The sequence below is a fragment of the Gadus macrocephalus genome, chromosome 7 (genome assembly GCF_031168955.1).
Source record: "Gadus macrocephalus chromosome 7, ASM3116895v1".
NCBI lineage: Eukaryota > Metazoa > Chordata > Actinopteri > Gadiformes > Gadidae > Gadus > Gadus macrocephalus.
In genome coordinates this window covers 12,252,929-12,277,972 of record NC_082388.1, presented here as the reverse complement: position 1 = coordinate 12,277,972, position 25,044 = coordinate 12,252,929, and the positions used below count along the sequence as shown (strand labels likewise).

At 43.0% G+C, this 25,044-nt stretch overlaps 2 protein-coding genes across 3 annotated transcripts in view; both read left to right on the top strand.

Annotated features, from left to right (window-relative positions):
• Positions 1 to 113: 113 nt before the first annotated feature.
• On the top strand, positions 114 to 5,475 carry il13ra2 (interleukin 13 receptor, alpha 2). Of its 2 annotated transcripts, XM_060055827.1 has the most exons (8): positions 114 to 336; positions 603 to 754; positions 1,340 to 1,487; positions 2,544 to 2,655; positions 3,507 to 3,691; positions 3,829 to 3,869; positions 4,223 to 4,342; positions 4,718 to 5,475. In XM_060055827.1, exons 1-8 carry the CDS (start codon positions 252 to 254, stop codon positions 4,880 to 4,882), a joined length of 1,008 nt encoding a protein of 335 aa, XP_059911810.1. In that variant the 5' UTR covers positions 114 to 251; the 3' UTR covers positions 4,883 to 5,475. The 2 variants fall into 2 exon arrangements, with proteins under 2 accessions (XP_059911810.1, XP_059911811.1); XM_060055828.1 differs by lacking the exons at positions 114 to 336; positions 603 to 754 and adding an exon at positions 773 to 1,253.
• A 3,979-nt stretch (positions 5,476 to 9,454) lies between these two features.
• The window catches only part of sms (spermine synthase), an 18,535-nt gene continuing 2,945 nt past the window's right edge, over positions 9,455 to 25,044 (top strand). The window contains exons 1-6 of the mRNA XM_060055817.1: positions 9,455 to 9,711; positions 19,284 to 19,404; positions 21,257 to 21,344; positions 21,497 to 21,561; positions 23,494 to 23,669; positions 24,508 to 24,664. Coding sequence (XP_059911800.1) covers positions 9,666 to 9,711; positions 19,284 to 19,404; positions 21,257 to 21,344; positions 21,497 to 21,561; positions 23,494 to 23,669; positions 24,508 to 24,664 — 653 coding nt within the window. The 5' untranslated portion in view covers positions 9,455 to 9,665. The remainder of the gene's footprint in view (positions 9,712 to 19,283; positions 19,405 to 21,256; positions 21,345 to 21,496; positions 21,562 to 23,493; positions 23,670 to 24,507; positions 24,665 to 25,044) is intronic.

Below are 25,044 nucleotides of genomic sequence, written 5' to 3'. Positions count from 1 at the left end.
AACAGAGACAGTAGGCTACCAACATCCTTTATTTAAAAAAAAGTTTGATAAGATTTGAAAATATGCAAAAGTGGAACCATGAAGGAGAGCGAGAGAGAGAAAGAGAGCGAGAGAGACCTGAATGGGTGTGTTCTATAGGCTGCTTTTAGAGAAACGGAGCGACCCCTCGCTCATTACAGAAGTATCTTTCCGTCTTATTTGTGCACAATATTTAGAATTGTGTTCAGTTGGTTTGTTTCCACCTCAACGTGATGGAGCGATACACGTGGTCGTCACTGCTACTGCTTTTCTTTCAACTACAGTCCAGCTCCAGTTTGGTATACAACACGCACACATGTAAGTTACCTTTACATTCATCGTTTAATTAGGCCTATGTGATGGGAATATTGATGTGTGTCAAATTTTTTAAACTTTTAATTATATTTGGTTTTCTATATAAATATGAAATCTTGTATAGGTAACGTGGGGTGGAATAGGGGAAGGAAAAAACTATATAAAAAAATATATTGGCTATTATATGCCTTTTCGATTTCTATTTGTAGCTTCTTTTTTTACACGTGTGAAACCTCGTTCCACGTTGTTTTCACTTTGCCCATCTTCAGTGGAAGCTCCCCATGACTTGGATGTAACGGATCCGGGTTACCTGGGGCTCCTCCTCGTGAAGTGGAGCGCTCCGTACGGAGCCCTCATGGACCCCGCATGCAGAGTCCGCTTCTACCTCACTTACTTCAACACCTACCTCAACCGGTGGTCTGTAAGTGGGCTATTCTCTCCGAACCCATCACCCAAATCCACTGTTCAACAATCATATCGTTATCAGCAATATGGAAAATAAGTTAATTAAAACAACTGAAATGTCTGATTGAATAGCTTTTTAATTTAGGCTAAGTGTGTAAGTATTTTTCAAATGTGGTAATTTCGCGGATTCGGTTTGGAATTAATTAATCGACTTAGTTACATTTTAGAAAGCATGCGTCAGGCCTAAAGTGCACATTAATTTTGTCTAAACGAAGAAGAATGCAAGTCTCAGTCTGTCATCAATTACTAATGATTACTCATCAATCCGCGTTTTTTGAAAAAGTCCAGATAGACCTACTCACACATTATTGCTTCACCATTATTTTCTGGAAAACTTTAAGTTAAAAGCAATGAAGTAATTTCAAGTCTTAAAATCGTTAATGACTTTTTACTTTTACAAGAATAACGTTTTTTTGGTGGCAATTCTACTACTACTTGAGGACAGCTTTCTTAAAGTAACAGTACATCTGCTTGACACTACTGTTTCCATTTCAACGATTATCGACATTATTGAACGTGTCTTTGTTGTGTCCCTTGCAAGGTTATCCGAACCCCCAGCACCAGTCATCGCATCCAGGTCGACCTGTCAAAAGAACTTAAAGTCAGAGTGCACTCCTTGTTGAACGGTCCATGCACCAAGTACACGGAAGTCAAGAGCACGCGTTACGCAGAAGTGGTTAGATCACCTGGTAATGTAGACCTTTTCCAGCAAAGAGGGAAGCCTGAAGGGATGGGTTGGCATTTTTCCCCATTAAAGTTGCCTACCCCAGCTTTATGGAAACTTTATGTTAAAAGGCTGTTCATAGAGTTGAAAGGTAGTATTCAACTAGTATATCTGAATTATGGTTCATATTAGTAGGTCAGCATTTATCCCGGTCCGTTAACAGTATATGCGTCAGTTTTCAATTAAATATGGTGTTCCCATAAATAACAATTGATATGATAATTAATTTCTATTGTTACATTTGTGCCCCATTCTGCACCAATTGTCCCTGGAAGGGGGTATCCTCGAACAAGAACTGTCAAAGCTAGAAGCTTATTTAACGTCAAAAGATTGGCTTGTAATACCCTTCACTAGCCTTTTCTTATGGGACTGTTGCTATGTTGTTATTTCATTTAGCAGATGCTAGCATCCAAAGTGTTGGTATTTCAGATACATCATATAAGGGATAATGTAAATGTATGAACCTAAGCCCCGAAAGGGCGAACCGGACACCGACGCAAAGCGGAGGTGTCTTGCTTCGCCCTGAAAGGGCATATTTTCGATAATGACCGGCAACGTTCTATACATTATCCCGCTTATTACACGGCTACTTGCCAAAACCAAAAAATAACTTCACACGGTGTGTCTTTTTACAATTTGTTTCCAGCATTCGTAGTGTTGATCAGCAGAGAAATAGTCAGCCAAAGACGTTGACGTCGCTTAGCAACCGTGTACGCTTGGGTTGATAAGTTACCGGACTACTCGCGGAGTGTTACGAAAGACGCGGTCAATTATACTGAGCAATGGGGAATTATCAAATATAATTCACTGCCGGACATTGTGAAGGGCCCATGCAAGTGAATGGAGCGTTCCATGGCATTGAGAAGAGCCGTGTCATAAACGTAATTAATAACTTTTATGCTAGGACTCCAACTCCCTAACCACCACATCATGCTGCCACCTAGGGTTACGTGTAATAATGAGCGGCCATGTATGTGACTGGGCTGCTGTTTGTTCATTGTTTCTTTGTCTCCCGCTCCAGGTCGGGGTAGTGCTGTTGTGCAGCGGCTGGGCTGTGTGTTCCACAGGATGGAGCACACTGAGTGTACGTGGGAACAAGCCAACCACACCTCACTACACCGCCTCTACTACTGGTACGCCCTTGTACTCATATCGACGATAGATACTTATCCTACTTATCCTTATTCTCTGTATTCTCCGCTACATAAATACTCTCTATTTTACTCTACTCCACTGCTACAGTACTCTGACACATAACATATACAAACTCATATACTCTCCGACAACATAGCTATACTGTACCATACTCTATACCACTTGTCTAGACTCAGGACCCACATGAGTCATTGGTCATGAAGTCACGACCCAAACGTACAACATTCATTTACCAATATTGTAGTAACCAACAATGTGCTTCATGTACTGTTAAAAACGTTGAGCAAACAAAAAGCTACAACAATTGGGGGTTATCTCAATGAAATAGTAAGCCATTAAAAAAGGAAATAACATTGAGACATTATTTAATTCATTGACTATTTTCGAAAAATTAAGATTTGGCATATGCTCTGCGACTCACTCAGAAGTAGGCGGTACAATTTTTCGCCCCCGGTACAATTCTGGTGTGACACCGCCACCAACTTATGAACCGCAACCCACCACGGGAGAATCACTGCTCTCTACTCTACTATACATAACTATACTGTACCCTACGATACTCTGCTGTACATTACTATACATAACTATACATAACTACTCTACTACACTTTACGTTACATTACCATACTCTACTATACGTACACTTTGCTTTTACGACTAACACGATTCAACACTACACCTCACACAACTCTGCAGTACACCTATCTCTTCTCACGGGTTAACTCCACCATTCTATTTATTTCTATATTTGAAAAATAATTGAATGCATAAATAATTTCCTTAACTTCTTGGTAATAGTTAAGGTCATTGTTTATTTGTAATCCCCAAGGTACGTTGACTCTGGGGCCACCCAGGAATGTCCCAAATACATCTTCCATGACGGCGTCCGCAGAGGATGCAGGTTCACTAGGGGCCAGCTCCCCGTGTCTTCACTTGTCAGCATCTGCGTCAACAGTTCTTCTCCCACCAGGGCATCCGAACCGGCGTATCTATATCTCAAAATCCATAACCATGGTAGGGTTGGTATACTCCCCATTCCCTTTGGTACTCAATGTACCATATCAAACATTCTTCACACTTCATGATGTTTACGCAGCCAGTACACTTCCTCAACCCTGATATGACTCATGGATGTCTCCTTTCATGTGCAGTGAAGCCTGCGGCCACAGAAGAACTCAGCCTCGAAGTTGTGGTGCGTGTAATCGATGAATCCATCTTGATTCTTGACTCTTCATGATATTTTTCCCTTCTAATTGCTTCTTATATATTTTTTATCCTATAGTTACTTAAATTGTTTTTTTGCTATTTTTTTGATCCTATCTTAAACAAACTTCATGTTTAAAAGTTTGCAAAAGAAGTGTCTGTTTCTAAAAAGTTGTTCTATTTAAAAAGGCTGTATTTGTTTCAACTCACCCCCTTTCACCGGCTAACCCTTTAAGGAGCAGGTTGCCTCCCTCAAATCCTGCTTGTTGACTTCTATCATATGTTCAAATATACATGCGTGTGTATGTATGTGTCTGTATGTGTTCATATGTGGCCCTACAGAGCGATGTGGAGCCCCGGTTGCAGCTTGAGTGGACACAACCAGTTGGGAGGGTACCCGGTCACTGTCTGCAATGGGAGGTGGAGCATAGCTCAGATAGATCCAACGGCAGCCAACCGAGGGTAGGCAACCTTCTCCCCTCGAACACAAGCTCTGGTCCACTCCGCTGTTGTCATGGATACCCTTGAGGGAGTGGGTATATGTCATGCAAGAAGCATGTGCGGTGGGTTGGTGCATCTTGCTCTCTGGGATCACCACACAGGTTTGGCTGCAGGCTAACCTCTCTGGGGATCAAACACAGTAACGGCTGTGAGACAAACACCCTAGAGCCGGTACACTAGCCCAGTAGTAGCTTGTATTTTATTCATAAATAATAATAAATTAATAAAGTATAAACAAGGTATTACTAGGTTACTGTTATGGAAGTTGAGAGCCAAAAAATCTGTTAGATGTGATCGCAGGAGGAGGATGACACTGACTCCATTTGTCCCCGGCAGAAAAAGGGGACCTTAACCACGGAAACAAGCCTGAGGATGCCGCTCCCATCTGATACAGAGAGGTTTTGCTACAGGGTTCGCTCGAAACTCGCTGACTGCTGTGCCAAACATGGAATTTGGAGTGACTGGAGTCACTCGGAATGTTACTTTCCTACCAAACGATGATTAGTTCATGCAGGAATGGCTATCTTATACGTTGTTCATATATAACTTATAGGCTACTTATACTTACTTATAGCTGGACATTTTGAAATGCACACATGCGGAGGAAAATCCTTGTGTGTGCATGTTTTTGTGTGTGTATGTCTGTGTGTGTGCGTGAGCGTTTAATTAACCACCTGCGTTGAAACAACGGCGCTGTGCCGCCATCTAATGGTTAGAGGCCAACAGGCCTCTCTCTCTCTATTGAGCGCCGATTGCACACATTTAATCTTTAATCCTGGCAATTTATCCTAGGGTAGCCCATTTTATCGTGTACATTCGTACTGATCCTGGGCTTGTTAAATAACTGTTTGTTTCCTTGGACAGAAACAGATTTAAATGTTGTTTTAGGAAAGCTTTCTGTCCCAGGGCATTTGAACCTGCAAACAAATATCATTGATCCGAAAAGAGAGCGAGACACTTAGAAATGGAATCAGATGTGCCGCTGACGATAACAATTGAGACAGATTAACAAAAAAAATGGAAGACTTTTGTACAATTGATTCAAAATTTTTTGATCAATAAATAATCAGGCCTCTGAATACAAACATTCATAATTTGTGTGTTGTGTAATTTGTATCTATGTAGCCTATAGACCTACATTTTCTGTGTGAGGTTCAAGTCACCATGCAAATCAACCCTTGTTATGATGTTTGCATGCAAACAAATACCCCTTCCGACCAACGATGCAGAGCTCGTAAGTACGCCCTTAGACCCCCTTGGGACCGCTGAGATCGTAAAATATGAATGGCTTTCAATGGAGAGAAAGTCATTCTTTCTGGTCCCAGTCTTTCATGCCCTGGAATACACATATGTTGTTTGTGGATTTAAATTATAATTTTCCATGCAAAGAAAACGGAAAAAAATCCTAGAGGAAGTTTGATAATGTTGTGTTCATGGACATATTAAAGGGTTGTGTGAGGCCGCTTTGTGAAGGTCACCACCACTCTTGTATAGACATGGCGATCTCTCTGCTCCACCTCACTGCTTTTTTCCAAGGGGAGGATAACAGCATCGAAAGAGGAGAAAACCATTATAAATCGGGGTATGTGTAGATTTTCAGTTATGCCGATGGGGAGATTGTCGGTCTTGACTCTTGTCCAAGCCAGTCGCAAGGAGCGTGACGTCACATGCGAGATGTGTCGTCTTTCTCATTGTGTTTTCTGAGTCTGCAGCCTTTAACTGAACCATAAACGGTCAAACTCTTGGAACTCGGCACAGAGATGGCACATAGAGATGGCACATACCTAAAACTCTCCACATGCCCCGACTTATAGTGGTTTTAACCTCTTTCTATGCTTTTATCCTCGCCTTGAAAAAAAGTGGTGAAGTGTAGCAGAGAGATCGCCATCTCTGTGCCGAGTTCCAAGTGCGGGTGTGGTGACGTATATCATATGCGTCGAGAGCAGCGAAGAGCTGTAGTTCACAAAGCGGCCTCACATAAAACCTAAAATTATCCAACTTCTTCACGAATTTTTTTTGTTTTCTTTGCATGAAAAATTATCATTTAAATCCACAAACAACATATGTGTAATCCAGGGCATATATAGACTGGGACCAGAAAATAATAATTTTCTCTCCATTGACACCCATTCATATTTTTCGATCTCATAGGTCCCACGGGCTCTACCGGAAGGGGCGTGACTTTGCCACTCGAGCTCGTAAATCGAGCTCTATAGAGCTCGTAAGTCCGCCCCTTCCTGTTATCCTCCTCTTGGAAAAAAGCGGTTAAGTGGAGCAGAGAGATCGCCGCAGCCGTTTCTCAATTCGCGTACTTGTGCGTGCTCGTGTGCTCGTGGACTCGTGAAACGTCATCAGTCGTTGCCCGAGCACTGTTCCAATTCGAAGCACGCATCAAGCGAGTACTGTCGTAAAACCCGGAAGTGTTCTTGATGCGTGCTCGATCTCGCCGTTTCACCGAGCATGCATCGGAGGTGGCTCGTGTGTACTTGCAACCCCTATAAATCCCAGGATGCATTTCTCACTCGCAGCAGTACGATGGCGGACAATATGGAGAAGACGCACAACTGTAGCTTAAGTTACTCTTAACTTAAATATATATTTATACAATATATAATATAATAATAATAAATAATAATAATAATATAAGATAATATATAAATATATACATAAAGTCGTGCGTGTATAGCTCATACACATGACAGGACACGCATATCTTTTCAATTTTTATTCATTCAGAATATTTACATACTATTTGAAAATGAAAGAGGCTGGGATTTTGTTTTATATCATTTGTTTATATTTAAGCAATAGATCACGCCAGGCTGTGGTATGTGCTCATTATACCACTGTTAAGGGGCGTTGTCCGGCCCCGACGCGCAGCGGAGGTGTGTTTGTTTTATATACGCAAACGTGTATAATTTGCGTCGAAAGCAGCGAGGGGCTGTAGTTCACAAAGTGGCCTCATACAAAACCTAACATTATCAAACTTCTTTTTTTTTGTTTTCTTTGCATGAAAAATTATAATTTAATATAAAGACTGGGACCAGAAAATAATTACTTTCTCTCCATTGAAATCCATTCTAATTTTCCTAGCCCCGAGGTCCCATCGGGGTCTCCCGGAAGACTTACGAGCTCTATTCTTCTCTGAAAAAACATGTTCTTTCCTCATCAGAGAACTATAGTTCAACTCGATTTTAGGGAGCAACAAGCAGGAAGAAGCGGGAAGAACCCGGCGAAGCGATTTGATTGGCTGACGGATGCCTCTGCAAAGACTACTCCCCCATCCGTCAGCCACGCCTTCCCACGTCCGTTGACTGACGGTGCAGTGGGCATCCGTCAGCCAATCAAATCGCTTCGCCGGGTTCTTCCCGCTTCTTCCTGCTTGTTGCGATGCAAGATGACCCGCTTTCCAGTATCGTCAGAGCCCGAGTCGCGTCACAGTGCTTAAATTTGCATACGCGATCTGATTGGATGACGGATCCGTCGCTGCCGAAAAAGTTGAACATTTTTCAACTTCTTGACGGAGCCGAAGGCTCCAACGGAACGGACGGATCCACAATGCATTGCGCGTCCGTCCCCATTCAAAGTCAATGGGGATCAGTCAACGGACGGAGGTAGTGGGCACGAGGCGTAAGAGGTGAACAAATGGTGTGTTCCTGAATCGTCGGATACCAGCCTTCCGAGTCGGATGTCGGACGTCATTTCCGGTCTCATTTCCGAGAATTTATAGCGTTCCCGTGCGACGTTGAGATTGTGTCATGAAATTGGCTAGTCATTGTTTATTGTTAGCTACATTAGCCTCTTTAGCAAACCAGCTCGAAAACAAACAACACAACTTTACATTGTATGTACAGCAAGACCGTGCACAGCAAGACCGTGCAATGCATAAATTGGTGAACAGACATTAAAATGACCAACGTGGTACAAATAGGCCTATAAAGAAAATAAATCTCTTCACTCTTTTGAGCGTCATCACTGATCTCGTACTACTCTCTGAATTCCCAGAGACGAAGACAAAAAGGGGGCGTGCCTCCGAGAAGTGCCTCAAGAAAGCTGGGAGATTTTCTGACTACCGACTCGGAAGGCTGGCATCCGAGGGTTCAGGAACACACCATTAACACCCATTCTAACATTTGCATTATGATATATTATAGATTGCAATGATAAACATCACCTGATCAATTCTCGCTCATTTCAACCATTGCAAGCAGTTGTAATACCCAATTAAACTGATTAAGCAAAGAAGCGCAACCCTCCGAGCTGTTTTGAAGGCGGCATAACCCCCTAGGCGAGAAGGGAGTATCTGCGGGCACACCCACATAATTACATAACACACCCCTTTCACTAAGCGATACACCCCCCAAAATAACCAGTAGGATGGCGTGTTATTGGCCGTAATTACTGCAAGAATACTTAACCACATCTAAAATACCTAAACCAACCATAATCCAAATCCTATATTGAACAATCTCTAAACAAATACCTAAACGTAAACCTATTTAAAAATACCACAACTAATCCGAACCCAAACATAAACTTAACCATCTCTGACCTACGTACCTTATAACTAAACATAACTATCTCTAACTTAACAACCAAACGTAACTCTCTCTAGAATAACAGCTCCATTTAAGCATTTTACCCGCTAATAATACACAAAACTACAGGACACTCCCACTACATGTCACATCCACATGGCAGAGCCCCTATGTCCAATAGTATATTCCTGCCCGGAGGTGGCAGGACAGCGCTCATAGACCTACCTGCACTAGGCTGAGAGAGGAGCCTGTATTGCAGTGTTATACCGGCCTACCGCAACGCAATTTCCGGTGTTTTACTTCCTATAAGTAATGTACGCCTCTTAACATACTCCGGGGCGATAACAGTAAAAGCATAATAAAAAATAATAGCAACATTGACAATGAGAATTAATGTGAATTTTGACGAAAATTGGACCAAGCAATAACCGAAACATGTAACGGGAGCGGATATCCCTCTATGGAAAGTCCCGCCCTCTCTCTGCCCTCTCCGCTAAAAAACTGTTTAACTGAACGTCCCGCCCCCTCTCTCTCGGCAATAACGCTGATTTAGAGTATCCCGTCCTAGGCGTTCTGTCGAGAGACGAGGACGCCTGCGAACGAGGTTACTGCCCTACAGAATGTAGCTTCCAGCACACCGCACACGCAACTGATAGGACCCTTGCTCTGTGCTCTCAATCCCCGCGATTACCCGTTTACCGCCGGCTGCCTGCTAACCCAGGCATGGCTGATGGTTGTAGGCAATTATGGCTTTGCGACATTATACCCTTGACTTCAAGCTCTCTGCCCCAGGTAAGAAACAACGAGTACCGGATCTGTTGTGCGACATGCCGGTAACGGGCACTGCAGCAGAACACATTATGCTAGCTAGCTAGCCCGCATTAATGGGCTAGGTTGCATGTTAAAAGATTATTGTAATGGAAACACGGGCTTCGGGATGAAACGAGTCCTACAATGTGGCGTCTTTACTTTGTGACAAACCCGCTTCTGTGGTTCATCGTAAGCGCGATAGTTTTTCAGAAAACACATCCAGCTCATTTGAAACGGCGCCGATAATGACAGTCAAACCCTGATGTCTTTAGGTTACTTTCAGTCTGTCAATAATGTGCTTAGCATGTAGCATTATTAGCTGTCCGCTAAAATTCACGTTTCTGCCGACACGAGTTCGCGTCTGCATCATCACGCACATTTTTACTTCTCCAAATTATTTTAATGACAGCGGAGGTGTCATAAAGTAGGATTGGCACGTAGTTGTTGGTGTGTGTTTTTTTTAAATTATTTTTAAATAAATTGCACAGTATATAAACTTATTTCCCCCTGGTATTTTCAAGGTAATTCGATACGACTCGCAATATAGGGAGAAACTTGATCAGGAATACTCGCAACGTTACTGCTGTTGATTAGTGCTAGACGAACACCTGTCTATTCAACTTAAAGTTAGGGTACAAAAGGGTACATCCTAATAAGGAATGTAATGTAATGTGGTGTCTTTATGGGCAGAGAGAGGGTGATCGATTGACCGCATGATTGGTTGGCTGATTGATTGGTTACTGGACCATATTGTTGGTGGTGACCCAGCATTGCTGGGACGTGTAATAAGCATGTTGGTTGCACTGGGTATTTATTTTGCATGCAGCATGGCATTTTGCGCACCGCACAGATGTGCGGTAAACCACTAGGTTGTGTTTAAAAAGAAAATGAAAAAAAGAGCCAAATACAGTTCCCAATCTTTTGCAACACATGATAATTGGGGATTTGGAAATTAAACGATAATAATTTGGTTTATCAGTGTCCTGGCTTTATGTTCGAGACTTTCACGTTTCACCGCACTTGGCCGATGTCGTTGTAGCCAATCAAATATGCTCTCTCATTCTAGGTCACAGGCCGACCTAGAATATAAACTTGCTCGCAGGCGTTCTCTGCTAGAATGACAAGTGTATTATTTTGCATTAAAACAATAACATAGTTGCAGACGTGTTTATTAAGGTATGCTGTTTTATAACCAATCTGCAAAATAAAAAGTTAAATCATTAACCTTTTGTTATATGGTCTAAACGCAACTAAAACAACCAAACAAACTTTATATGTTGCTCACATTTTGATGAGATTAAATTAGCAATATGTTACCATGAAAGAGGGATTTTTTTAAAATAAATAATATGATAATACAATAATATACATTTGGTGTTTATATTATAAACTATCCCCTGAGACCCCCATATTTATAAATCTGTCAATTCAAGTATCTTTATTTGCATGTTTGCACGAGGATTCCAATGGTTGTATGGAAAATAAGTTCCTGATTCATTGATTTGTGTGAATTTAATCCGTTTTAAAGGGATACTTCACCGGGGGAGATATGAAGGTTATATGAAGTAAATAATTCTATGTATTATAAATGCGTTTTTTTTTTTTTTTTTAATCGGTTCATCCTAGCCTGAGAAAAGGCAGAAAGTGTCTCTCTGGCTCAAAAGTAAGAAACCCTACCACAGTGCATTGCGCCCGCCCGCCTGTTTCCTTTTGGAGGGGGTATGACCCATGGTCCTTGCGCGAGTGGTAGCACGAGCAAACTTTGTGCAAACATATCCCCGTGATACGTTGACTTGTTAAGGTTTCTGCCCTCGTTTAAAAAAACATAAAAACATTTGCTAATTACAGTAGCTCAGCATATCAAGTATTTGTACTCAACCTTTTCTCCCCAGTTGAAATAAGTGTTTATCTTATACAGTAGGCCTACTTTAGTATGACAGCACTTGGGTTAGTAAACAAATCACAACAACCAACATGAATTTGAAGTTTTATTCATGAAAAAATTTGAACTATTTACAAAAATAAAACGTGTAGGGTGCGTTTGCTAGAGTCAAAATAGTCACAGCTCATCTTGAGCATCTACGGTCTCCTGGTAGCCACGGTACTGCCCATCTTGTGCTGGGTAATTAGCTTTGATGGTCTGGACAACACAGGTAACATTAGCAAAGCAAAAGCCTTCCCCGCAGCAGCCTTCCCACCCTCTATTTGTCTAAATTCTTCCTGGCTGTATTCTGGCTCGTACTAATAGCCCTGAATGTCCAAATTAGAGCCTGACCGATATAGGATTTTTAAGGCCGATACGATACGAATATTTTGTGATTAAAAAATCCGATATGCCGATATATATATAAAAAAAAAATCCAGAAACGCGCAACAAAAAATGTAATATTCTAACATAGAATATTACATTTTCTATGTTAACTCCCAATTAAATTGTTGACATCTCTAAACGAAAGCCGGAGACTCCATCATTAAATGTATTAGTTTTCGCGGTTATTCAGCTTCTTCTTCTCCTCCGGAAGAACACTACCGCATTGCATTGTGGTATACGGAGTAACAAGTAGGGAACATCGTATGTACACTCAAATTTTAGTGCATGAAATTAACCACTGAGAATTCGAACACCACTGCAAAATGGCGAGCACCCTATATAGTGCACTATATCCGTGATAGGGAATGATTTCAAACACAGCTATGAACAACACCGATGATCTCCGTCGATCTCCGTCATTCACTCTGCCTGAATCAGCGGGTTTGGGGCGTTAGAGCGCCCTCTGGTGGACAATTTTTTTTTTTTAAATATTCATTTATCGGCCATTATAGATACCGAATAGTTTGAAAAATGCCTAATATCGGCCGATAATATCGGCCTGCCGATATATCGGTCGGGCTCTAGTCCAAATCCAACAATAGATTTACATTGCAAATTAGTTCTCGCAGTGAAAAAACATGGCGGACATTGTGTGTACATCTCGTACGCGAGCTCCCGCCCCGCCTCATTCCTTATTGGTGGGCTCACACATTTGTGGAACCAGTGGTTTGTAGTCCTCGGCCCTTCTAGCAGGCAAACAAAGTTCTCCCGAGATGACGTCAAGCATCATCTCGGGAGAAAATTAGATCAGGAAAGCTGGGCCATGGGGAGACTGGGATAGACTGGGGAAAGAAAACTATTTTTTTATTTTACAATAGCGATTTTATAATGATAGAACGCTGGTTCTGAATGGGTGATGTATCCCTTTTAAAGGTAAAATATGTAATTTTCTGCCGCTAGCGGGCTCTCAATCAAGACCATTTAACAAAGTCGTAGTTTGATGACGTATCTTGGTAGCGGGGGCTAATGCGAGGAGTTCTCTTCCCCACCATTTCGGGTGAAAATCGATCTGTCGCCACTTGGCAGCGATCATGTTCATGGACGAGGTAAAGTATGATTGTTTAATTCATGTTACATTTAATCACGTAATGTCCTTTCAGAAATGAAATGGCTGCGACTAGCATTAGTCAAAGTACGGTACATAGGGTAGGGAGAATTCAATTGTGGGGCAGCCCAGGGCGGTTTTCCGTAAATAGGGTATGTACTGTAACAGTTATTACTGGAGTGGAAATCTAAGTTTGACAGCTGTTGCAACAGGATGAATTGCTAATTATGTATAACTATCCTGCATTGGAAGAAATTGCCATATTCATGGTTAAACCAAACCGTTGTTGTATTGCAATAGCACAAAAGCTTTGTAATAACCATAGTATGTATAGTGAGACCTAAAAAGAATGCAACAGTTATTATTCACAGGAGGAAGACTGTTTAACTGAACAAATGCATTGCTCAATGATTTATGCACTAAACATTAAGTTAAACATATGCCAGCTCTTTCAATGTAGCCACATAAATATTGTCAGCTTATCATGTCCTCTTTGTATCTCAACGTTTTTGTAACTGCTTCAATTGACATGTGAATACTAGGGCTGTAACGATACGCGTATCGAAACCGAAATCGCGACACTCGAAGCCACGAACCTGTCTCGCGGTGTGAGAAGGCAGAAGCACGATATGCCCTTTCTAACTCTCCGGTCAAATTGTCTGATTGAAATGTGCTAATAATTGTCTAAATAATAGTCTGCTGACGGCGCCCCCCCCTATCGATGCCGTAAGTATGCGACGAGATGCCCTCTCTGTGATGACAGCTCTCCGTGGCTACGGAGGATTGCATTTCTCCACAGTCGTCGAAGTCGAGAGGGCCAAGCGCGAAAAAGGGCCAAGCGCGAAAAAGGGCCAAGCGCGTCGAGAGGGCCAAGCGCGAAAAAATTGCCTCTTTGATCCTGTAATTGTTTTGTGTGATTTGACTCACTGGCAGTTTGTCTGCTTATAGGTCGGAATGAAGCGGCCACCGATTATTGACAGGATGGGTACTTTATTCTACCGGACTCGTTCGCTTCTTCACTAGACACACGCGCTACCGCTCGCTCTCCTCGCTCGTCCACTCACTCGCTGACGTCACTCACACACGCATATGCACACTGCCAATCTCGCACACACAAGTATGCTACTCGTAACACTATGCCTCGTTATTGCGACGTTCATGTTAAGCATTCTATACGGCCTGATTATGTCATTATTTAAGCTGCATAGCCTAATAAGAAGCGCTAATAAGGATATTTGACTAAACCAGGGGTCGGCAACCTTTGTGACATGGAGTGCCAGTTTGAAATTTTCTTCTCATCTAGTGTGCCATTATCAACAATAACGCAAAGTTAAATTATGTCACAATTTTTTTATTTTTTCCAATATACCTGGAATTTTATTCTCAACAATAACAGTATCTGTATTCTTAACAAAATAGCCACATCAATATTTCAAAGACTGAAAAACAGCTACACATTTAAACAAAAACTAGTGTAGGCTGAGGCAACATCAAATTATCAGATGCCTACCAGACAGTCAGTGTGATCCCTGGCCCTGCTTTGCTTGACTGAGCTCTGTGATCTGTGGCTTGTAGTTAGTTAGGCCTACTTTGAGTTGCAAACATGCCTCAGAGTGCTCCGTTGTTAACCTCCTTAATAAATTCGCCATCTGTAAACGGCTTCCCATGCTTTGCAATGCAATGCGCAATGCGATAACTTGCTTCTGTCCCATGATCTTTAGCAGTGGTAAAAACCTTGAAGGAGCAAGGTTGTTTTTCATATCTGGACACAGCACGTTTGATTGACTCTAATTAGTCTGCTTGGTCTTTGAAGGTCTTCTCGTGGTTCGTCTCAAAATGACGCTTAACACTTGACGTTCTGCACACAACATTCTCACAGCATAAAATGCACACAGCACGGTCCTTCACAAATACAAAACCAAACTCTTGTGTCCAGCAGCACTGAAATGGCCTAGTTTTAGCTGCAGCGGGTGTGGCCATTGTTCACAATATCACGCTCTGTCATTAATTTATGTCAGCACGAAGACAGCGGACAGTGCGCTTGAATTTCAGACAATTTGATCTGAAATTCTCCCGCTGCAACCTGACCAATGGCCACACTCCAACATAAATTCCAGTGGTGTCCTCCGGGTCCTAGTGCCGGCAGACAAAAGCCGGCTTTTTTTTTTATTTTTATTTTTTTAAACGGGACAGATAAAGTGAGTATCGTAATAACACTGAGGTGCCGTGCCAGTGTTTATTCTGCGGCGTGCCAACCGTGGCACGCGTGCCATAGGTTGCTGACCCCTGGACTAAACCAACCAAACAGTTGAGGGTTTTTGCCTACCAGCAAAAAGCATCCTCCAACTGCAATCTTTGGTTATTTCTTTATTAATTTAGCTATACTTTAATAGGATTCTTTCTATTCAGTGTTCCAAATTATTTGCTATTAAATGTTACATTAAGTCAATTGATCTATAAGTAGGGGTGTAACGATTCATGCGATGTAGCGATGAATCGATTGCCAGTCCTACCGATTCAACTAAATCGATCTGCTAAAATAAATAGATAGAATGAATCGCTTTGGCTTCACCAATAATCGATATAAATGCTTTAAATCGTATGAATCGATTATGATTACCGTAATTTTCGGACTATAAGCCGCGCCTTTTTTTCCCATTTTTCGATCTTTAAAAATATTTAAACTTTGACGCGACATTCGTGCGATGACAGCCAATCGGCGTTCAACAGCGTGGCCACCGAGTGACGTGTGTAACGTAACAGCCAATCAGCGTTCAACCGGCCAACTCAGTGCAGTGCAGTCCGGGGTGAACTGAAGCATGGAGGAGAAACTGCTTGTTGCCGTTTGCGACTCCCGGAGCTCTTTATATAATAGTAGGCCTATATAATATAATATAATATAATTGTATAATAATATCACGGCCAAAAGCTCTGTGCGCCTCCGGATGGCCGTAGCGCGGGGAGCTCTCGTAGGGATTGGGCTTCTCGGGGTTTGTTTACCGGCGTATGAATAGACTGCGTCAGGTTCTCCGACGTCTCTCCCTCTTCCACAAAAGGTAAAGACATGCAATGGTAGTTATCTCGGCCGGAATTTGGCAGTAATGGTGGAAAAAGTAACAGACCGGGGAACATAGAACCCTTTTTTTTAATAAGGGTCCTATGTTCCCCGGTCACATACATATCGGGGAACATAGGACCCTTTTTGGGAAAAGCGGGGAACATAGGACCCTTCGGAAAATACGGTAATGTTTTAAGACTTAGTTTACACGTTTATTTTGTGAAGTGCAGCTCGGTAATCCGTAACTCTGTCAACAGCTAGTCGGCTTGCAAGGAAGTCCCGCAAGAGTTTTTTTTTTCTCCCTCACCCTCTACTGGTGCATTTCAAACATGGCAGAGAGCGGCAGTGAGATTGTTAATGCACCAGCAAACTTGAAATCCAAAGTGTGGAAGCATTTTGGCTTCGCAAAGAATAATGGTAAAATTGACAAGGGGTGTCGCATTATTGCATGTTTATTTCACGGATATAGAATTTTGGTTCGAATCGAATCGTTCCAAAAAAAAAAAAATTGTCCTTGAATCGAATCGCCAACTACTGAATCGTTAATCGAATCGAATCGTCTGAAGCCAAAGATTCACACCCCTATATATATATATATATATATATATATATATATATATATATATATATATATATATATATATATATATATATATATATATATATAAATATAAGTGTTGTTTAAATAAAATGCTTTTTAAATGTGAAGAAATTGTGGGATGTATCGAACCGTGGGTCAAAAATTGTGATACAAACCGAATCGTGAGTTTGTGTATCGTTACAGCCCTAGTGAATACTGTATGTTGCAGGAAGACTGACTGCTCCTCATTGGATGTGTCAATGTCTACTGTCCAAGACCTGCATTCCTTCCTGTAGCATGGGTTGTTGTGGAAACACTTAAACTTTACCAAGGAAAGAGATCTGGGAACCACTGACCAAAGTTTAAAGGCGGCATATTATGGTGTTTTCCCAACAAGTAAACATAGTATTTGAGTTCCAGAAAACATGTTTTTGAAACCGTTTGCTGGAAATAGCCTTTTCCCCTCTGTTTCAGTCCCTTCAGAATGCACTGTTTCTGGTGTCTGTAGCCTTAATGCAAATGAGCTGCTGCCCATTGACCAATGAGCTGTCTGACTGAACCACAGCATGGAGGAGAAGGGATTGTTGCAGTTTACGGACTCCGGGAGCTCTATAATATTATACAATATTTTATAATAATAATAATATTATTTATGGGTATTTATATAATATATCTATTATCACGGCCAAAAAGCTATGTGCCCCTCGGATGATATTATGAATCATAAAGACTGCGTCTGACGTCTCTGGTACTTCCACAACAAGTAAAGACCCGTAGTGGGGGATATCTCGGCCATGGTTGAGAAGAATTGGGGGAAAGGAACGTTGGCCGTGACTCTCTGAAGTCCATTAACCGCGACATGGATGAGAAAGGTATTGTACTCCGGGAGCTGAGCTTCCGGACTTCCGCCGAGCTCCCCGCGCCGGAGCTTACGGCGCGGGGAGCTAACTGCCACCGAAGTTTCGGTGGCAGTCCGGCAGCTCCGGCGGTGTACTCCGGGAGCTGAACTGCCGCCAAAGCTTTCCGGCAGCATTCCGGCGGGGGTAGCTCGACGGAAGTCCGGCAACTAAGCTCTGGGAGTACAATCCCTTTCTCCTCCATGTTTCCTGCTCCGGACCGCCGCGCAAGCGCCGGCAGGGGGGAGCTCGGCGGCAGTCCGGCAGAGAAAGGGATTGCACTCGCGGAGCTGAGATGCCGGGCTGCACCGAAGCTGCTCGTCCGCTGGTCCACAAAATCGGAGCTATGCTTTGATTGGAGGGGGTAATATTTAACTGTTCCCCCTTCCTACGTAGGTAACTGTAGGCGGGGTACTTTCAGAAATGCATATCTCACTCAAAAAATCATGTACAGACTTTTTTCAAAGTTGGTATGCGTGTGGGAACACCAGAGACCCAAAACAACACCCCAAATCCCAGGAAAAGTGTTTTCATAATGTCCCCTTTTAAGACTTTTATTTAGAACAAAGTACTACAAAAGCAGAGATGGTCTGCAGAACACCTGCTTTTCCAGTTTTTGTTTATTGTTTATTCCTCCTGTTCCTCCTCTTAACGAATATCTTCCTTTTTATAGTAGGGAATTGTCAGTAATTGTTTTGTACATTTTCTTATTATCGTTGTCATATTTATTATATGGTTCCATACTATGTTTGACTGATAAAATAAAGAAGCAATGTTTTTTAATACACGGCACAAGTCATTTCTTAAAAAAAAAATACATTAAAGCGCAGCTCGCTCAGTTTACCGTTGATTTTGGAACACTGGGGTTTGAAAGGAACGGGTTGGTAGTTTATGTTCAGCTTTTTCTACCAGCCCTAACCATGTATAAAATTGATGTGTGGTGACTTAAAAAAAAAATGCTTTGGGCCTGTTTTTCAGAGTGTAAAAAGTTTTGACACAGAATGCCTCTTATTAATCAGACTGACTGATTTTATATAGCTCCAAGGGAACCACATTACTGTAAATGGTAAATAGACTGCATTTATATATATATATATATATATATATATATATATATATATATATACTCTCATTCATTCATTCATTTCGGGACACGTCGGGAGCAGTTAGGGTAAGGTGACTTGCTCAGGGACACCTCGACACTCGGCTAGGAGGAGCCGGGGTTTGCGTAACCTTGCGGTTACCGGCCTACCCGCTCTACTTCCTGAGCTACTGCATGCTAACACAAGGAAGCTTCGGTTTGACTGAACTTTATTGTGTTGAACGGCATGCTCAAATATTGGTTTTTGGTTGAGAATTGTGTCATCTATGAACTTTGAAGGTTCTTTATGGATAATGGTACCAGGAAGGTACAGCATTTGTGGGAATAAATAAATGTCAACATTACTGAAAATTGCTGCTGGGATCGCAGTTTCAAAACACTGGGTTTAGCCAGTCAGCCATAAATGTATACCGCCATTGATTTATTTTTGCAAATTGTAAGCACGGCATTTTAGTATAATAAATGGCTGCTTTTTTGACCCTGTGCTTTGGTTTCTCTCCAGCTGACTGTACTTCGACAGTCCATGGTCTACAGTCCATATTTCAGGAGCAGGAAATGACAGAGACTGTCCACGACACAGAGGGACACGGCCACCTGGCTACCTTCGTAGGCAAAAAGGGAAGGTCAGTTGAATTTTGACTATCAAAGTCGTTTTGGTGAACTCATGCGCACACACTTCCGCAGTTGCATTCGGACGACGACATCAAAGGGTGGCTGCCAAGTCCTTGGCCGGGGGTTACCTCTGGCCAGTGGAGTCCTCTCCAGGGAGGAGAGGGAGGAAGATCCTCCTTAACATTGTTGAGAATAAAAAATGTAGCTTGCACATTACATTTGTATATGTAATGTTCGTTTCCCTGGGTAAAGGGACATTTGCACCCCCGCCCTATCGCCTATTGACGACTCCCATTTAATTTCCCCGAAAGTGTTGGTGGCCGGTGAATAACATGGGGTTCAATGGGTGAGAGGAGGAAAGTCCTCCTCTGAGTGGGTGTGACTAGCTAAGGGATCTGGATCCCGCCTACGTCTATTCACGAATAGGCTGGAGCCCTGGCTCCGCTATGAACCAATAAGAAGGAGCCCTCACTGCGCTTTGAACCAATAAGCAGGAGTCCTGGCTGTGGAACAGCCCGGAGGGAAGAGTTATCCCCTACAGTTTAGACTACGAGAACCAACGAAGAGAACCAACGCTCAGTCATATGCCTTGTTTCCACCGAGCGGTGCGCTACTGTTCGTTGCTGTACAGTGCGGCTCTGTTCGCTTATATTGGCGTTTCCGTAGCGCGTGGCCGGGCTGCTAGCGCGGCCGGGCTGCGGAGCCTGCGGCCGGGCTGCATTTTAAATGGCATCACTTTCAGTCTTGTGTCTTCATTTTTCTTAAAACAATTGTAGCTGAAAATAAACATAGCAAAATTACAACCAATGGCTTCAGTCATTGAGGGCAAAAATAGGCCCATTGATAGGCCCAGAGTTTAGCCTTACAAATCAAGAGTAGGCTTGATTTGACTAATTGGCTTTGCACCCTTTCCTTCTGCCCTTGTAGTCCAAGACAGGCTGCCAACAAGCTTTCAAAGTATAATGCTGGCACTGGTGGATTTGTATGTTTGTAGTTCACCAAAACACCCTGAAACATCTCGAGTCTCGCATACTTATGCCACCATAGGCCACTGACAGTGCAAGCAGGCCAATGTCAACCAAGCGCGCAGTCCTTCCTCCCTCACTTTAAAATCCAGCAGCCCCCACTGCCTACTAGGGCTGATATTGAGCCAGAGGCTACTGGTTTGTGTTTCAGAGCATAGGCGATCACAATGGATATATGGGAGCAACATCTCTGTACCCTATGTATTATCTGTCAGTGAAATCATATATATTTTTTTTCATCAAGTTGAAGTCCGCTGATATTGCTCTGGGTCCAGACTCCAGCCTATCCGTGGGCGTGTGCCGCCGGGATTCCATTGGAAATGAATGTTTGCTCGTCGTTTGGTCACTGTCTGTCGTCAGCGGTGCAAACGGACCTTGATCAAACATGATTCCCTCTCAACACAAAGCTGTTGGATGGTCTGACGGCTGGGCTACATTCCAAGCCTTCTCGGCACTCTTTTGTAATCTGTACGTGATGGCTCCTGGCCAAACCTGTAGCCAGGGAGGAGCCGTTTTGAAGGGCATATTGTATTTCAGGTTTTAAGTTCCACCCCCCCCCAAACCCCTCTAAAGTAAAACACATGAGGGATGCCTCCTTGCAGGGATAGATAGTACAATCATTAATAGACATAACGGTGGCGTAAAACCAAGCTGAAATAACGGTTTCATAGTGCCTTTTTTGTTTCTACCATATCATTTCTCTTTTGGACGCCACTGTACGTAAAAAAATAAATAAAAATTAGGCATCTACTTTTCAGTTTGGTTCACAACATTCTACACACCAAACAAAATGGCCTCTCTAAATCGTTTCACTTGTCATTATCTTCTTTCTCACCAGATTTGTCGTTCTGCGTGTGCACACGCACGGGCTGGTCACTGTTGATCTCCAGTGTTACGAAGGCGACGACAGCGCTCAAGTAGACAATGTAGGTGCTCAGATAATTGACAATTTTTTGTATTCATCGTAATTTGAATCGACTTGACGTGACAGCCTTTTGCTTGCCTGTCAAGACGAGATGTTATTGTGCACAGTGTTGTAAAGTTCAAATGTTAAAGGGGCTCTTTTTTTGTCCCACAGCTTTTAAATGCACTGGAAACAAAGTTAGAGAACCTTCTACGAGGCATTATTACCAGAGTCAAAAGGTGGGTGGTCAAAAGAAAATCTGTAACATGTTGAAGTATTTCGTTTTCAAGTGTTGATTAAAGAGTTTATTATAATAAAGGGTAAAGAGTATCAAATCAGGGAAACGTCCTTGAGGCACAGCTGGAGATAGGGATGCCAGTACTCCTTTCAGGTATCTCAGGGAGTAGCTCCTGGTATTGCTGCGTCTGAGTCAGCCAAGGTTGTCTCCGCTCCCCTCAAGGGCTATACGCGTTACCAGAGTTAATAACTAAGGGGGCCCAGTGTCTTAGTGACTTGTGAACAACACGTCTTATGGAAACGCCCAATATACCGGCAGCCGGTGTTCATCCTGAACTCTGATATACTCTGAGAAATGGCCAGGCGCGCATTGGCACTGAATGCTTTTCAACCACTGTATTGAAATATGGAAATGCCACACTCAATATGTACCTGGCAAACGCAAACATCTCCCTACTCCGTAGAGAGGAAACTGCCTGAAACGATGCCCTCCCTATAATAAAACAAATGTGTGTGCGTGTTATCATTGCGAAGCAGATGGGCAAGGGCGATTCGGTTAGAGGTGGAACATGTAGTTGGGCCTGTAGCTCTGTTTTACGACATGCTCCAACACGCTGGCGTCAATACACATGTTCTGCACTGTCCGTGCGAGGTTGAAGCAATCCAGAGAATGATATACCGTATTTTCCGGACTATACGTCGCTCCCGAGTATAAGTCGCATCAGTCAAAAAATGCTCCATGACGAGGAAAAAAACATATATACGTCGCATCGGTGTATAAGTCGCATTTATTTTTAAACATTTAAACAAGAACGTTTAGTCTGGAGAGACTGAATGAAATTGCTATAGCAATATAGGTGTGTCGGTCCCTCGTAGTTCTGAGAGTATACCGAATTCAGTGACACCGGGATTCCACCGGACGCGTATGCGCCGCGGTCAGATGCCTTCACAAGTCCAGCGGAGGGCTCCAGTTTTCGCCGGCCAAGTCATGCGCTGTGATATGTGTGACAGCTATGTTGCACAAAATTGCAGCTAAGGCTGGGGTAGCTTTGGTTGAACCGGAGGACATTGAGGACGAGAATATAATTTATTCGGTGGTGCAGTAGGCTTGCAGCGTTCAGTTGTAGGCCTAATGAATGACGGTGCCCTCTTGCGGCCGAGGATTATGTACGCACAATTTTGGCATATAAGTCGCTTCGAAATATAAGTCGCAGGGCAAGCCAAACTACAAAAAAACCGCGACTTATAGTCCGGAAAATACGGTAATTAAAAGATATGACGGAACTGGGCACAGGAAAGCAAGTAGCGTCACACAAAACGGTTGGGCCAGCCTAGCACACAGCGCCAGTGCCAGCAATGATATAATAACAATAAAAAAAAAGCTAAACTGTTGACTAACACCATGGGTGTAAGCAACATGCCTGTGGGAAATGCACCACAAAAACAATGAAAACGGTCTAAGCGTTGCAAATTCAGTCCAATCAAGGGTGTTCTCCTTGGGAATCCGAAAAGATCTAACGACTCTTCTAAAGATCTTTTCCCCTCAGGTTTTGTACTGTTTACTTTCACTCACATTTGACCGGCAGTCCACATTTCTAGCGTTGAAGACCTTGAATAAAAATGCTTTGGATTAAAGTGTCTGCTGAATGACTGGATAGTACATGAGATGAGAGATGATGAGATTCAACTTTATTGTCATTTAGCAAAGTACAGGTACAGAGCAAATGAAATGTAATTGACATCCCATCAGAAGTGCACAAGAAGCATTAAATACAACGCAGGTGGAGCACAGTATTCTGGGCGGTTCCGTACACAATAGATGAGTTATGTGCAACAGTGTATAGTTATTTAAGGTTTTCCAGGTGACATGTCTACAGGGACAGATAAGTCTAGAGGGTTCTGTACAGACGGTAATCCTACCTATGTGTGGTCAGACTCCCAGCCATCAGCCGCGGGGCCTCCGTGGACCGCTACTGGCCCACTGCGGACGGGCGGCTGGTGGAGTATGACATCGACCACGTGCTGTACGACAAGGACTCGGCCTATCAGAACATCAAGATACTACACTCGCAGCAGTTTGGGAACATGTTGGTCCTCAATGGGGACGTCAGTAAGTACAGTCAGAGGGTGGGACCGTTCTGTGTTTTTCTGGTGACTTGGTTTCTTTATGGGATGTTTGTTTGGTGTGAAGGTGATGGCGGTTTTTTGGTAAAATGTGATATTATGAAGTACTGTTGATGGGTGTTGGTTTGGTGTTTGGTTTTTATTGGGTGTTATGGTAATTGGTTAGAGTTTGTTTGCTGCTATGGTAATGGTTTGGTTTTATGGTGAATATGTTGTCTTTCTGGTGTGAAAGTTGGTGTTATGGTGATTGTTTGGTGTGACAGTGTTTTTCTTTCCATTCCTTTCTCAAATACGTTATACTTGTATTTTCATTTAGTTCTCAGCCTTCCCCCTGATCCACTTTTTTATTCTCTGGAATTAATATTAACGACCTTGTTTACCAAAAGCATGCATATATTTTTTTATAAAAGGATTCTGGCAAACAATGATAATGTAATAATTAGAGTTGTCTTTGGCATGCCAACTGGCATTGTGTAGCTTTATTAATAACGCCGGGAGCAGGTAGCGGTGCCAAGGGGAAGGGCATAGCGTAGTGCTAGGCTGAATGCCAAGATGCTCAATTCTGTCATGGAGAGTGATCCTCTGTTAGCTCCATTTGAAATGCCCTTCAGGGTACACTGTCCGACGTGTCTAGACCAGGACGGCCTTTTTGCACATATTAATCAATTGCAGCAGACACAATTGTTCAGAATTGACCAGAATCACCATAGCAGAGACTCTGGCGGCAGTTACTCCCTGTGGTCAGACACAATAGTGTCTGCTGTCCTCAGAGCACAGGTGCTAAATTCACAACTCCTTTCCTCATGTGCTTTCTTCCGTTCCAGACATGGCAGACAGCGACCTGGCCTACACCCAGGCCATCATGGGCGGCGGGCGGGAGAGCTACGAGGGGAAGGAGGTCCTGATCTTGGGTGGCGGAGACGGAGGGATCCTGGCCGAGACGGTCAAACTGAAGCCAAAGATGATCACCATGTTGGAGATATCCTTCTGTGTTACGTCTTGAGATGAAGTCACACTGGGGACAATTTCAGTTCTTTATTTTTTTACTGAACAGCTGTGTAATCCATTTTACCATCCCCCCCCCCCCCCATGGTCAGGCCGTCCGATGGTCTGCTCTGATGGTGCCGTTTGGTTGGCGTTGGGCCCGTCCTATGTGGGTACCATTTGTCGAAAGTGAAACATTTTGTAGTGCAAACAAAAGAATGATTCCAAGAAAAACAATACGGCTTGACGGTTTTAAGACTGGCCACAACTGTTTACCTAACCCTGCCCCAAGGTGCCCCACACATCCAGACGCACCTCGCCTCCTGTGTCCCTTGGTCGGGACATCGAGGAGTATATTAAAAGGCACTTTGAGGTCA